Source organism: Eptatretus burgeri, chromosome 8, assembly GCF_056783735.1.
Source record: "Eptatretus burgeri isolate ZD-2024b chromosome 8, Ebu_testis_v1, whole genome shotgun sequence".
Classification (NCBI taxonomy): domain Eukaryota; kingdom Metazoa; phylum Chordata; class Myxini; order Myxiniformes; family Myxinidae; genus Eptatretus; species Eptatretus burgeri.
Genome location: NC_140968.1, coordinates 13,609,274 through 13,621,773, shown reverse-complemented (window position 1 = coordinate 13,621,773; position 12,500 = coordinate 13,609,274). Strand labels below are relative to the sequence as shown.

Genomic DNA, 12,500 nt, shown 5'->3' with positions numbered 1-12,500 from the left:
CTGCATAGCCCCATGTAGCTCGATTTTTCATTTTCGTCACAAGGTCACGAACTTAGAAAATTGCGATTTTGACATAAAAATCCATCCTCTCCGCGGGGTTTGTCGAATCTGGCAGGGGTTTCGGTATTTGGTTAGCCCAATGGCACCTGCATAGTCCCACGGAGCTCGATTTTTCATTTTCGTCCCAAGGTCAAGGTCACAAGGTCATGAACTTAGAAAATTTCGAATTTTGTCGTAAAAATCAGACGACCGCCCAAACTTTGAGAGCGAGGATGACAATATTTTTTTATGCCTAATCTTGAGGTCATTCCCCACCTAAAGTCTTGAAACCATTTTGCTCTATCTCGAACACCTTGCCCGTGGCGCCCCCTTCAAATTTGTTTTTACGCTGATTTCATCAAAATATGGATAATCCGAGGAGTGTGAAATGCCATATAGCCTATATGACGTTATATTGTTCCTAGAATGTTCCAGAGGAAGTTTTGCACCAAAGGTCATAATCCTTGATATTTGACCTTTAAAGTTCGCAAAGGTCAAATTTTCAAAGTTGTGGGAATCGAACCAGGTTTTCGACCTTCTTCGACGAACTAACTCCATTAAGCTATAGCACGTATCCTGTTTCATTATTTTAATGTCCACAACATTGTTTTGGGACCTTTAAAGGTTATGCAAAGGTCAAATTTTTTAAGTTGTTGAACGAAACCGGTTTTTCGACATTTTGCAGCGAATAACCTGTCACTTGTACCACATCGTGTTGATCATTTTTATGGTCAAACATTATCACATTGTCTCATCCTTGACTTCTGAAAAAATATACATAGTCAAATACCGCTCGTGAACCATCGTCGTCTTCAGACTTGTTATTTTCTAATAACATTTTATTATTTATTCGGAGGCAACCTGTGGCTGCTTGGCTGCATCATTTTCTCGGGGTACGGCTCTGCCCCTGCCTCTGATGCAGTGCCCCTGTTACCAGTAAGCTGGTACTCGTTCTGCCAACCTCGGAAGGATGTCGGGCTTAGTCAACCCACCTGGTGTTAATTATTCAACAGCACAACAGGGGCTTGAATTCAAGACCATCAGATCTTAAGCCAGCCACCTCAAACATTAAGCCAACACCAAGTTGTCATAACATTAATATTATGCTATTGTCATTAGTGTTGTTATTTACCTCTGCCTCCAAAGGTGAAGGAGGTTATGTTTTCACCGCTCTCTGTCTGTTTGTTAGTTGCAAAATCGAACATTTTTCAAGAATATTGATCAGTCGATTTTGTTATGCTGTCATTGTCAATGGCCTACAGGTCACAATTTTAAACCAATCTTTACGAAGTTGTGGAGGTACTCTCGACTGAGAAACCGGTTGATTTTGAGGTCAAAGGTCATCCTGATGTTAAATTTTTTTTTTAAATCATCATTTTTCATCCGATTGACTTGAAATTTGAACAGGATTTTCATATTGCATCACTGAATTGGGACACCAACTATTTTTGAGGTCAAAAGGTCAAAGGGCAACTCAAGGTCAAATCTCTAAAATCATCAATTTCAATCTGAAAAATAATCAATTTTCATCCGATTGACCCGACCTTTGATTAAGATTGTCAATTTTAATCTTAATGAAATGGACAATTCGATGTATCCATGGCAACCTTTGGAGAGGGGGTGTATTTTGTAAGTATCGTGCTCTGCACGATGTCTTTTTCTTGTTTGTTTGTCCGTGTGCAAGATTTCTCAAAAAGTTGTGGACGGATTCCCGCAAAACTTGACGTGCAGGTTGGGTGTGTGACAAGGAATAATTGATTCGAAATAACTTTAAAAGTGATTCTTCACCATTGAGAGATTGGCCAAAAACTATGATATATCATGGTATTTAAAAAAATGTATTGTGCCCGATATGTTCTTGTGGATTAGGTATTGCGTGGCGGAGGTATGCGCTCTCCGGAGTGCTCTTTTAGTTCCTTTTGTTATGAGAAGCGTCATTTGAAAAACGCCACGATCGGCTATCTTAACATGGATTTCACCCAAGGTGGAAAAACTCCTTGAGGAGAGAAGGAATTAAGTTGCTGCAACCTCCATCGTTTGACCCTTCGTCCTCCCGTTAAGTTTGGTTGAGATTGGATAAGTATATTACAACCAAATGTATCGCGGTCAAAAAAAACAGCCAGGCACCAAATTGTCTCTTTTAATATGATTTGTTCACGTTGTCTTTTGCTTGTGTTGCATGTTGTCATTAATTGTTATGCCTATGTTGAGTTCACGGTGTACACCCACATACAGGGCGTGCGCCAGGCTGTGGAGTGCCGGGCGAACAGCATGAGGGTCATTTGCCAGTCGCACGCTGAGGGCCACGTGGTAGAACCCAGCTTTGGTTGGCCCAGCTTTCGTTCCCATTTGATCCAATGGCTCAGGATGCTCAGAACGCATGTTTAAGTACATGTACTACTTGTGTTGTCCATTGTCTATTATTACCTCCGCCGCTGAAGGTGAAGGAGGTTATGTTTTCACCCCTCTCTGGTCATTTGTTTGTCTGTCTGTATGTTTGTCTGTTTGTGTGCAGGATATCTCAAAAAGTTGGAGACGGATCCGGATGAAATTTTGTGGACAGATCGGTGTGTGTAACAATTACGAACTGATTAGATTTTGGTGAAGATCCGAATCCGGATCCGACGACTGGAATTTTTTTTTAAAGTGATTCTTCACCATCGAGAGATAGGGCCAAAAACGATATAGCATGATATTTCGAAAATGTGTTGGGCCAGATATGTTCTCGTGGATCAGGCATTGCGGGGCGGAGGTGTGCGCTCTACTGGGTGCCCTCCTAGTTCTTGTAGCTCGCATGTGTGTTGTATTTTGTGCTGTAAGTGATGTATGTATAAAACCCGACTCAGAGTCTTTCTGACTCTGATATACCATACTCTTTACAGAGAGTTGGTGCTGCCAAAACAGTTTCTTGGCAAAGGTTATATTGGGTGGTTTTTTTTTTTGCCAATGGCCTTCCCAGGGTCTCAGATGATTTTAAAATAAGATTGTTCGAGTTCTCTTTATTTGCTTATGCTGTGTAGATCTGTTTTTAAATCTTTGTATTCCGTGTTTGTGTATTTAATTGTTTGTCGTCTTTCTTTAACGTGTGGATGTGTTGTCTCCACCCGCAGGGGGAAACATTGGAGGCCTGGTGAGAAACCTCCATGATTACAAACCCATTGCAAATGCCGACCAGGAATCTTTCCTCCAAATGAATCTTCATCTTGCACAAATCTTGACATTCCCTACAAAAGAAAAAAAACCTGCCGCAAGGAAATGTTACCCAACGGTGGACTTCATTTAATTAAAACCTCAGACCGCCAATGAGACGACCTTCTTTATCATCTCCCGAATGGTTTCGTTTAGACTTTATCGGCTAATTCCACCATGGAAGCAAACTAGCGGCACAACCTTGATTGGAAACGTTTATTTTAAAAGAATCCAAGAACAGAAACTAAATGGCACTGGAGAATAAATAATCAACAATAGCCACCAATTACTACGCTGTGGGCTAACAGGGCAGCTAAAGGACGGGTGACGGGGGTGGATAATTTTCAGGATGCAGAGCAACGCATTTGACCCAGGCAGACGGTCCAAAGTTGTTCCTTGAGAGCATCAGCATCATGTTTACGGGTGCGGTCAAACCCTTATTGGGCCGAGCACATTCGGCCGTGCCGGCTGCTGCCCAATGAAATGACTCCAAGAGCTGGACGCGACTCCTCTCCTCTCATTCCTCTTCTCTAACTTGATCGTCCCGCTGCTGATTTCCGCAATGCTCAAATTTCTTAGATTCTTCCCGACCGTGTTTAACTGCTGGGCTCCCTGTGTTTCTCCGCCTGCCGTTCTCAGCGTATCTCTCAAGCTCCAACTGCCGCGATCCCGTATCTCTCGAACTTTTTCAACTCCCGACTGCCTCCTCCTTCAAACGATCTCTTCCCATGCTTCGCCGGCGGTTTCTTTTAAAACCCACAGACCAATTGCCATGCTCACTTGAGCAACGGTGAAATCATACCACCAGCTCGCCATCGAACACTCACCCGGCAAGGCCCAGTCATGCCGTTTACATCCTTGGTGGAATTCTCTTAACGAGATTATTGACGTCATTTAACTAACTGTACACACGGAAATCACCGTAATAAATCCAGGTTCACCACACTTCACAAAGCATTACACAGCATCATCAACACGATGCGTCGTACCGCAACGTGTATCACATCCCCTCATCATTTCCTCGTATGCGCCGGATTACGATTCGATCACAGCGTTCCTGTGCCATCGATTTTTTTTTTTTTCACTTTGCATTTCACACACATTTTATCCACCTCGTCATACCGACACTAATTCTTCCCATCCAAACACACTTCCACCACCCTCTCATGAAACTCCATGGAGATTTCTCCCATTTTTTTTTTTGTCTTCCTGCAGTTCAGCTCAACATTTCCAGAGAAAGTTGACAAGCTGGTCCTCCTGGATACCCTTGGCTTCTTACCCAGTGCTGAAGTATGTAAACCTACGTTGCTGAAAATGACTAACCGCATGACTTGGGAGTTTGGCTGATGTGTTGTGAACTAGATTGTGGTGGTCATACGGGGACCGTCAGGTGTGTACATGATCTCCGATTGGTTCATTTATTGTCCAAAGTGTGTGCACGTATGCTTCCAGCTTTTTAAATATTAAATAATACTGTTCCAGCCACAGGATTCTAACCACACCGACGAACCGCCAAGCGGGTAGGGCATGAGAGGTCACCACTTCCACCTGCAATTTGTGTCGGGGAGTCGGTGGTTTAAGAATCACATGCCATTGGCAAAACACACCCGACAGGCAATGAACCAATCATAGCTTGTCTGTGGCTCACTTTTATATGGCGCTCAAACACACAATCCCAATTCGCCGTTCCAACAGGTTTAATTGCCCAATTAACTCAATTTGCTCCAGACCCCCCCCCCCCCCCCTGAATCTCAATGACACAATCCAGCCCACAGCATTTCTCCCCCTCTCTCTCTCTCTACCACAACGCGGGATTTCACCACCATAGCGCAATGCATCCCCTCTCAGCACGATGTCCACATAGCCAAAATGACGCCTCCTCTCTGGTGCTCTGTCTCACCCGAAAGTCCCACCAGGATCACGTGTCCGTGCTGATTGGCTGGGGAAGCGGCCAGTGAATTTTTTTTTTTTTTAACTATTATTTTATCTTACGTTATTTTATTTTTCCCATTCATGCGCATGACGGGAGCTCCTTGATCTCTCACAGTTCTGCTCATGATGTGAGGAGAATTGGAAAAAAAAAACAGCGAGACAGATTTACATGTAGAACGCTGCAGAGTCGACGGAGGGAGGAAACGGAGCTTAGACGCAAACACTGGGTGGAAGGGACACCAGAGCGTTAAAACACAACTCAACGCTATCTAGCGAATCACATTAATTACATCACACTTACGCCAACATGCACGACGAAATAACTATTATAAACTATTCAGCCTTGATACCGAGCCTCGATCATTCATGTTCGTATGGAAGAGTGGATAAAGTTCTGACCGAATAGAAAGCGATACGAGATGTACAAAAGGAGAAATGTTATGCTTAAACTTTTTTTGCATTTATTTTTTCTCTTTCAATGCTCCTTTTCCAACGCATTCCTCCCCTCCTGCACCTCCCCCACCCCTTCACGCTTTATCCCTCCTCTGCCTCTCCCTTCATACCCTTTCATCCACTTTCAAGTCGACTTTCCATATTTTCCAAGGGGACTGAGAGACGTCTTTCTGTCCTTGGAGATACCATAGGTGTGGAGTTCCAAACGGCTACAGGCAGTACCAGCACACATTTCACTCGATATTTTTTACTCTTCCTTTTCCCCACTATTCATTTCTCAACTATCTTATTGCTTTAGTCAAAGAAAAGCATGAATGCTTGCATTTAAGTCGTACAGGTATGGCTCAGAAATAATTTAAACCAACACCTGACTCGCATTTGGCTTGGCCTTGCGTCCGTGATAAGGAACTTTAAACTCAAATACTGTATCTCTTTTTGAGACGAAATACGATCCACTGATGACGAACTTGTATTGGCTAATAAACAAGGAAGACGATTGAAACGACTTCCCATAATATTGCTCCCCGATTTTTCAGGTTGTTTTATTACCTTCGCCACCGAAGGTGAAGGAGGTTATGTTTTCACCCCTCTCCATCTTTGTTTGTGTGCAGGATATCTCAAAAAGTTTTGGACGGATCAGGAATGAAATTTTGTGGACAGGTTGGGTGTGTGACAAGGCCGAACTGATTACTAAGAAAGAAACTAAGAAACTAAGAACTAAGAAAGAAATGATTTTCAACTGAACAAGTGGAGTGCTGCTCTCCCCTCTGGGCTGGGTTTCCTGCCTCACTTCTTGCTGAGCTTGATGCCGTGAAAACCAAGGTCTTCAAGATCATTGGAATCTCCTGTGATGAAGCTGAGTCTCTGGGCTCATCACTTCACCATCACAGACAGGTCAGTGGTCTCTTTCTTCTTCTGCCTCCTTTCTGGTCTTGCACTTTCTGCTTTTTCCATGCTTTGTCCCTCCCAGGTTTCTGCAGGGCACACATGGTCCACCATTACCCCCCTTTTGGTGAAACGACCTAAATACAGTATCACAGCTCATCTCCACTCACTTTTTCCTCTTTTTTTTTTCCCCACCTGTGGAATCAATTTCCACATTCTCTTCAATCTCATTCTTCCCTCCAGGTGTTCAAGGCAGTTGTTCCCCACCATCTCAGATCATCGCTAATCCAAAACCAAGATCTTTTCTACCCTCATTAACCTCCAACCCCAAAATTCCTCCTCCTTGCAATTTTCCATCCTTGGAGTTTCTTGTCCACCCCATGCACGCGTGTTTTGCATCCTATCTTTGGCTGTTGTGTCCTGATTTGTTCAGTGTACTAGCTCTTCCACGAGCCTCGACTATGTATGCAAAAAAAAAAGCCTGCAGGCTGGCCGAGTAGATGAGAGGAATGCATACTCATCTTTGAGTCTAACCTGGGATTGAATATCCACCCAGATGTAAACTGTCGCCCTAACTGCAAAACATCAGGATGAGGCATCGGAATGTGCACTGTCCACCGGACAGACATTGAGCTGGAGTACCCCCGCCTGCCAGCACTGGTCATTGGTGGACATTAAAGATCTTTCAGTGTCTTCCACAAAGAGTTGGTGAGTTATCAACAACACTCGGAACAAATTCCAAATTCCAAATTCCTGGTTGGTCAGCCGGTTCCTGAAAGCCATGTGGCAAAAATATTCCATGGCTGACCTCTCGAGAAGGTGGAAATAATTGGGGCAATTAAATAAATTGTCATATTTGTATTAAAGAACTATACCACAAGACTAAGCATTCCTGTCAAGTTGCTTGATATAATTACTTATCTTTGCAGGAACTACTGCAAAATACATTGCACTCTGCTGTTATGGACTTCTTTTCATATGAGCAGCAAATTGCGAAAGTCCCAAAGGTGTACAGTAATGATGGTATATTACAGAGGTGAGCGCAATAGAAGAATAACACTGTGACAAAAACAAATTATTATTACATTTTTTTTTATTTTTTATTTTCGTGTGATGTTTTCCTTTGATCGATCGGAATGGTAAATTGATGTAACTAGTACGTGCGTGGCCGAACATGCAAAAAAAAAAAAACTTTCAAACCGCGAGCCAGAAACAACAACCACACAGGCCGTTCATTCGCTCTCGCGTGGCCGTACGTGCGTGCCAATACGTGCAACCCCCCCCCAAAAAAACTTTTAAACCGCGAGCCAGAAACAGCAAACACACAGGCCATTCCTTCGCTCTCGCATGCCTGCACGTGCGTGGCCCAGAAGTTCGCATATCGCAGTTACGATTATTCGCAATTTAGTTTTAATGGCCAATTTAATTATTCAATTAGCGCCTTCGTATTTTGCCTTTTCGCAATGTCGCCGCAAGGAAAAACACAAAGAGAAGAGAAGAGAAAAAAGGAAAAAAATGTACGTGCAAAAAAAAAAAATACAAAAACTTTCAAACAACTACACAGGCCGTTCCTTCGCTCTCGTGAATTACAACTGGATTGGGGCATTGTGTTTATGTATAAATGCGCATAAGAAATCTAGAAATTATTAGAATACACGAAGTCATCACTATCCGGAAGTCCGTACGTTGTAACCCGTAATGGGGAACATGCTCTAACTTGGGAACCACTTGTCCGATTAATTTCAAACTTTTTGAAAGGCAAACAAACAGAGATTGCTGGAATTATAGATAGAAGATAGATACTGTGGGTGCAAAACGCCAAGCAACATGTCCTGTCATTGGTAACTGAGGATCTCTTCCCCAACGGCCATGCCTACGCAGCAACGTGTCCTGTCATTGGTTTGGTAAATAAATGGCCATAACTTGGGAACCACTTGTCCGATTAATATCAAACCTTGAAAAGGCACATATGCAGGTCCCCAGCAATATACCTGGCAAGTTTCAATAAGATCGGACCAGTGGGTGTAGAGAAACAGCGGTCACACACACAGACACACAGAGATTGCTGGAATTATAGATAGATAAAGGGGGTGGACACTTATCCAAACAAGATACAGTAGAATCTGGATAAAATAAGCATATCTAAAAATCTAAAATAGGCGCATATGCACCTTTTTTTAAAAGATTTACTGGAGTACATATTTGCTTATTTTCTATGTATGATTATATTGCAAAAGCCTGACATATGCGCTTATTTTCCATATGCGCTTGTATTCAAAAAGCCATGATGTGCTTATAATGGTAAATGTTCTTCAGATTGGCTGGATAGATGTCAGTTTTTACATCATTGCAATTCTAATTGTCCGTACCTCGGAAAACAAATTCTAAATACACTTTCTTTCTGTCCTCGAGCACGTATCCGTTTAAACTCCGCAACAAGTTCGTCTTCCGCGTCTGGGTGAAAGGCCCGTCTTCCGCTCCCTATCTTCTCGTGAGGAAGATATCTTCTCAATCTTCTCGTAACTCGTGAGGAAGCCGCAACTGGAAGAACAAACGCTCTAGTGCAGAATGCCCCATAAATGGAACTTGTTGGAGGGGAAAGCGAGTGAGGGTGGAGTGGGGTTTGCGATATTGGCGCATATTTGTAATTCGGCCTAATTGCCTGGTTATAAAGCTTATCGACATCACAACGTTTCACTGTTCTATCAAGTGATTGCCTCCAGAAATTGGCGCACTGACTATCAGAATAACCCAATTGCTATTTCCACATGTTGAAGCACGCACAGCTTCATGAGCGACTATGAAATGTCGTGAATCATGAATGTTGGATTCTAACTAGCATCTTCGATGTCACTTTGATATTCCTGTCGAAATTAAGAATATATTTTCGGATGAGCTTGACGGGGAGATTGGTAAAAAGCCGGCTTAAGTAGGCTGGACACTTGGTGCATATGGAGGAAGATAGAATGGCAAAGAGAATGGATAGATTTAGGGAGCAAGGTAGAAGGAAAAGAAGTAGATTGAGGTTGAGATGGGAATATTGTGTGAAGAGGGATATCAATAAGGTGGAGGTGGTTGGAGAGTGGAGAGGGATGGCCTTGGACATGGGGAAGTGGAGGAGTATTGTGGTCGAGGCATGGCAGAAGCTTGGTAACATTGGACCTTACCCCTTTTCAGAGGAAGAGAAGGAGAATATGATTCATCTGCTGTTAAGGTAACAACAAGCCACATTACTGTACAAGTTATGGACTCATGTGGTAGACCATCTTCTGCCCCACAGGCTGCTTTCTGCAAACCAACAACTCACGGAGGAGAGTGCCAAGCTCCTGTTGAAGAGAGGAGCCAGAAAAACACCTGAAGGTGAGACCTATCTTGAGTAATCTTTAGCAGGTACCACGCTGCACACGACAGGACAGCTAAATGACATGTAACAGCTTGAATATTGAAAATGAGCAAGTGTCATTAATTGTCAACACCGATAACCTTTGAAAAACCTTTTAAATGAAGAAGAGTGTGAACATGACCGAGGTTAGGTGCATAACTGAAAGTAACATTTTGCAACTCATTGCAGATGATAATTCTTTGTGTTACTACAAAACAAACCATTAATACTGTATCGGGCTCCTCATAAGCCATAAGGTAACATATGCTTTGCTCACTGCAAGTTCCTTGTTGTTTCCCAGGTTACGTGTTCAACAGAGATTTCCGAATTAATTTGGTGAGAACTTGTGATTTGTGAAGCGTTGAGCTGATGATATTGTGATGACGTTCGTTGGGGGAAATTGTTATGTGATTGTAATGATGGTTATTCATGGGAAAGGTGATGTGATTGTAATGATGGTTATTCATGGGAAAGGTGATGTGATTGTAATGATGGTTATTCATGGGAAAGGTGATGTGATTGTAATGATGGTTGTTTGGGGGAAGGTGATGTGATTGTAATGATGGTTGTTTGGGGGGAAGGTGATGTGATTGTAATGATGGTTGTTTGGGGAGAAGGTGATGAGAATGTAATGTTGGTTGTTTGGAGGAAAGGTGATGTGATTGTAATGATGGTTGTTTGGGGGGAAGGTGATGTGATTGTAATGTTGGTTGTTTGGAGGAAAGGTGAAGTGATTGTAATGATGGTTGTTTGGGGTAAAGGTGATGAGATTGTAATGATGGTTGTTTGGGGGAAAGGTGATGAGATTGTAATGATGGTTGTTTGGGGGAAAGGTGATGAGATTGTAATGATGGTTGTTTGGGGGAAAGGTGATGTGATTGTAATGATGGTTGTTTGGGGGAAAGGTGATGAGATTGTAATGATGGTTGTTTGGGGGAAAGGTGATGAGATTGTAATGATGGTTGTTTGGGGGAAAGGTGATGAGATTGTAATGACGGCAGTTGGGGAAAATTGAGATCATGGAAATTTGAGGAAGAAAACATTTTTTGTAGCTTTTATAAGTTATTAAACAGTGGATAATTGACTTTCCTTTATAAGTAGTAGTAAAAGAGTGAAAGTGTATCCTGTCCACCATTCATACAAAAATTGAATAGTTCATGAGTTAGAGAAGAATATGTGTGGAATTTGGAATGTATGGTATGATGGGTATATTTGTAACATGGGTATCTGGAGGCACCCTTGAGCTGCAGTTTTTTATGCTCATCTTAAAACATGTGCTTGTTATATGCCATTAGTTTCATGAAACTAAAATTGTTGTATCAAAGTGCAATCCAGAAGTTTACTGTATCCATCCAATTATGGATCTTGCTGAAATTGAACATAAAGATGCACTAAACATGTTATTCAAGAAGATGCCAGATCCACGGAAATCCACTGACGCATGGTGGCCGTGTGTGACGAAGGTGCACCCTCATATTATATCGTCACCAAATCGGTGGCTGACTTTTTAAGCGTTGAACAAGTCCCTTGAAGATAATCAGGTCAGGACAGCCGACAGCTGCTCCTGAACCACAAGCTGCACAGGTTGAGGCATTATTCATGGAGGGTCGTCAAAATAGCCACAGAACTTGAATTTTTTTTTTTAAATCAACATTCACAAACACTTAGATATGTCCAAGGTCTCAGTAGATGGGTGAATGTTGGCAGCTGGCTGGCAGCTTCGCAAACTGTTCAACACAGATCCAGCAGTTATATTTTGTGATGGTTCTGGGAATCAAGACAACGAGGCAATGGCGCACAACATATAGATGTTCCCGAGTCAGTTATTTAATTATTGCATGTCCCAGATAGGGTCCTTCCCTTCTGTCTAATTGGTTACAAAGGGAATATGCATTGTAAGGGATTAGTTCAGTTTTTCCCCATCTAATACTTTTATCTTCCATCATGTGCACGGTTCAAGCTTGGTACCATTTATTAACCACCTCATTTTCATGTTTGTGTCAAAACTACATTTGAATCTGTGCGCCACAATCAATCTGCCACATCTAACACAATAGCTTATTCATAGCAATTCTTTGTAAATACCAGCGATAAGAACTCTGCCTGCTTCAAACACACATCGGACTTTATTTCCATCTCAATCAAAACCCACCATTCAAGCTTGCCTTTCCAGCCTTCGCCCCCAGCACACATCGTTGTTGACCAACTGAGCCTCTTCAACAACTACACCAACCTCCATACGCCTTACCACTGCAACTGCCTTCCTGCACCTCCAGATCATCAAGTTGCCTTGTCAAAGGACGCCTTCGAACAGCACTCGCACCCAAGCCCAGCGCCACCATGAACGGAGCCTGTTATACATGGGCACAAGTGTGCGCTCCCAATTCCATAATGTTCCTGTGCCAAAAAAGACCACTTTGTTATCCAGCATGGCATCCGCACCCTTCCCGGGCGTTCGGGTGGCAAATGGGGACCACTGCATGGCGGCCCCAGGTTAAGTCTGGAGCTTGTGCTTGTAGCACTATCCAGGATGTTTTAAGGACGCTTCCAAACCAGCAAGCTCACAGAGAGGGTGACGTCACATCGGAGCACATCTGGGCCGATGGGAACGCCATGCTCG

The 12,500-nt window shown here is 42.9% G+C and overlaps 1 protein-coding gene across 5 annotated transcripts in view; it reads left to right on the top strand.

The window, feature by feature from the left end:
- Positions 1–12,500, top strand: part of LOC147021141 (serine hydrolase-like protein) — a 49,970-nt gene that overhangs the window by 12,961 nt on the left and 24,509 nt on the right. For all 5 annotated transcript variants that reach the window (XM_085890964.1, XM_085890961.1, XM_085890963.1 and 2 more), the window contains exons 5-9: positions 3,150–3,169; positions 4,444–4,518; positions 7,428–7,534; positions 9,779–9,858; positions 10,182–10,216. In XM_085890964.1, coding sequence (XP_085747090.1) covers positions 3,150–3,169; positions 4,444–4,518; positions 7,428–7,534; positions 9,779–9,858; positions 10,182–10,216 — 317 coding nt within the window. The remainder of the gene's footprint in view (positions 1–3,149; positions 3,170–4,443; positions 4,519–7,427; positions 7,535–9,778; positions 9,859–10,181; positions 10,217–12,500) is intronic.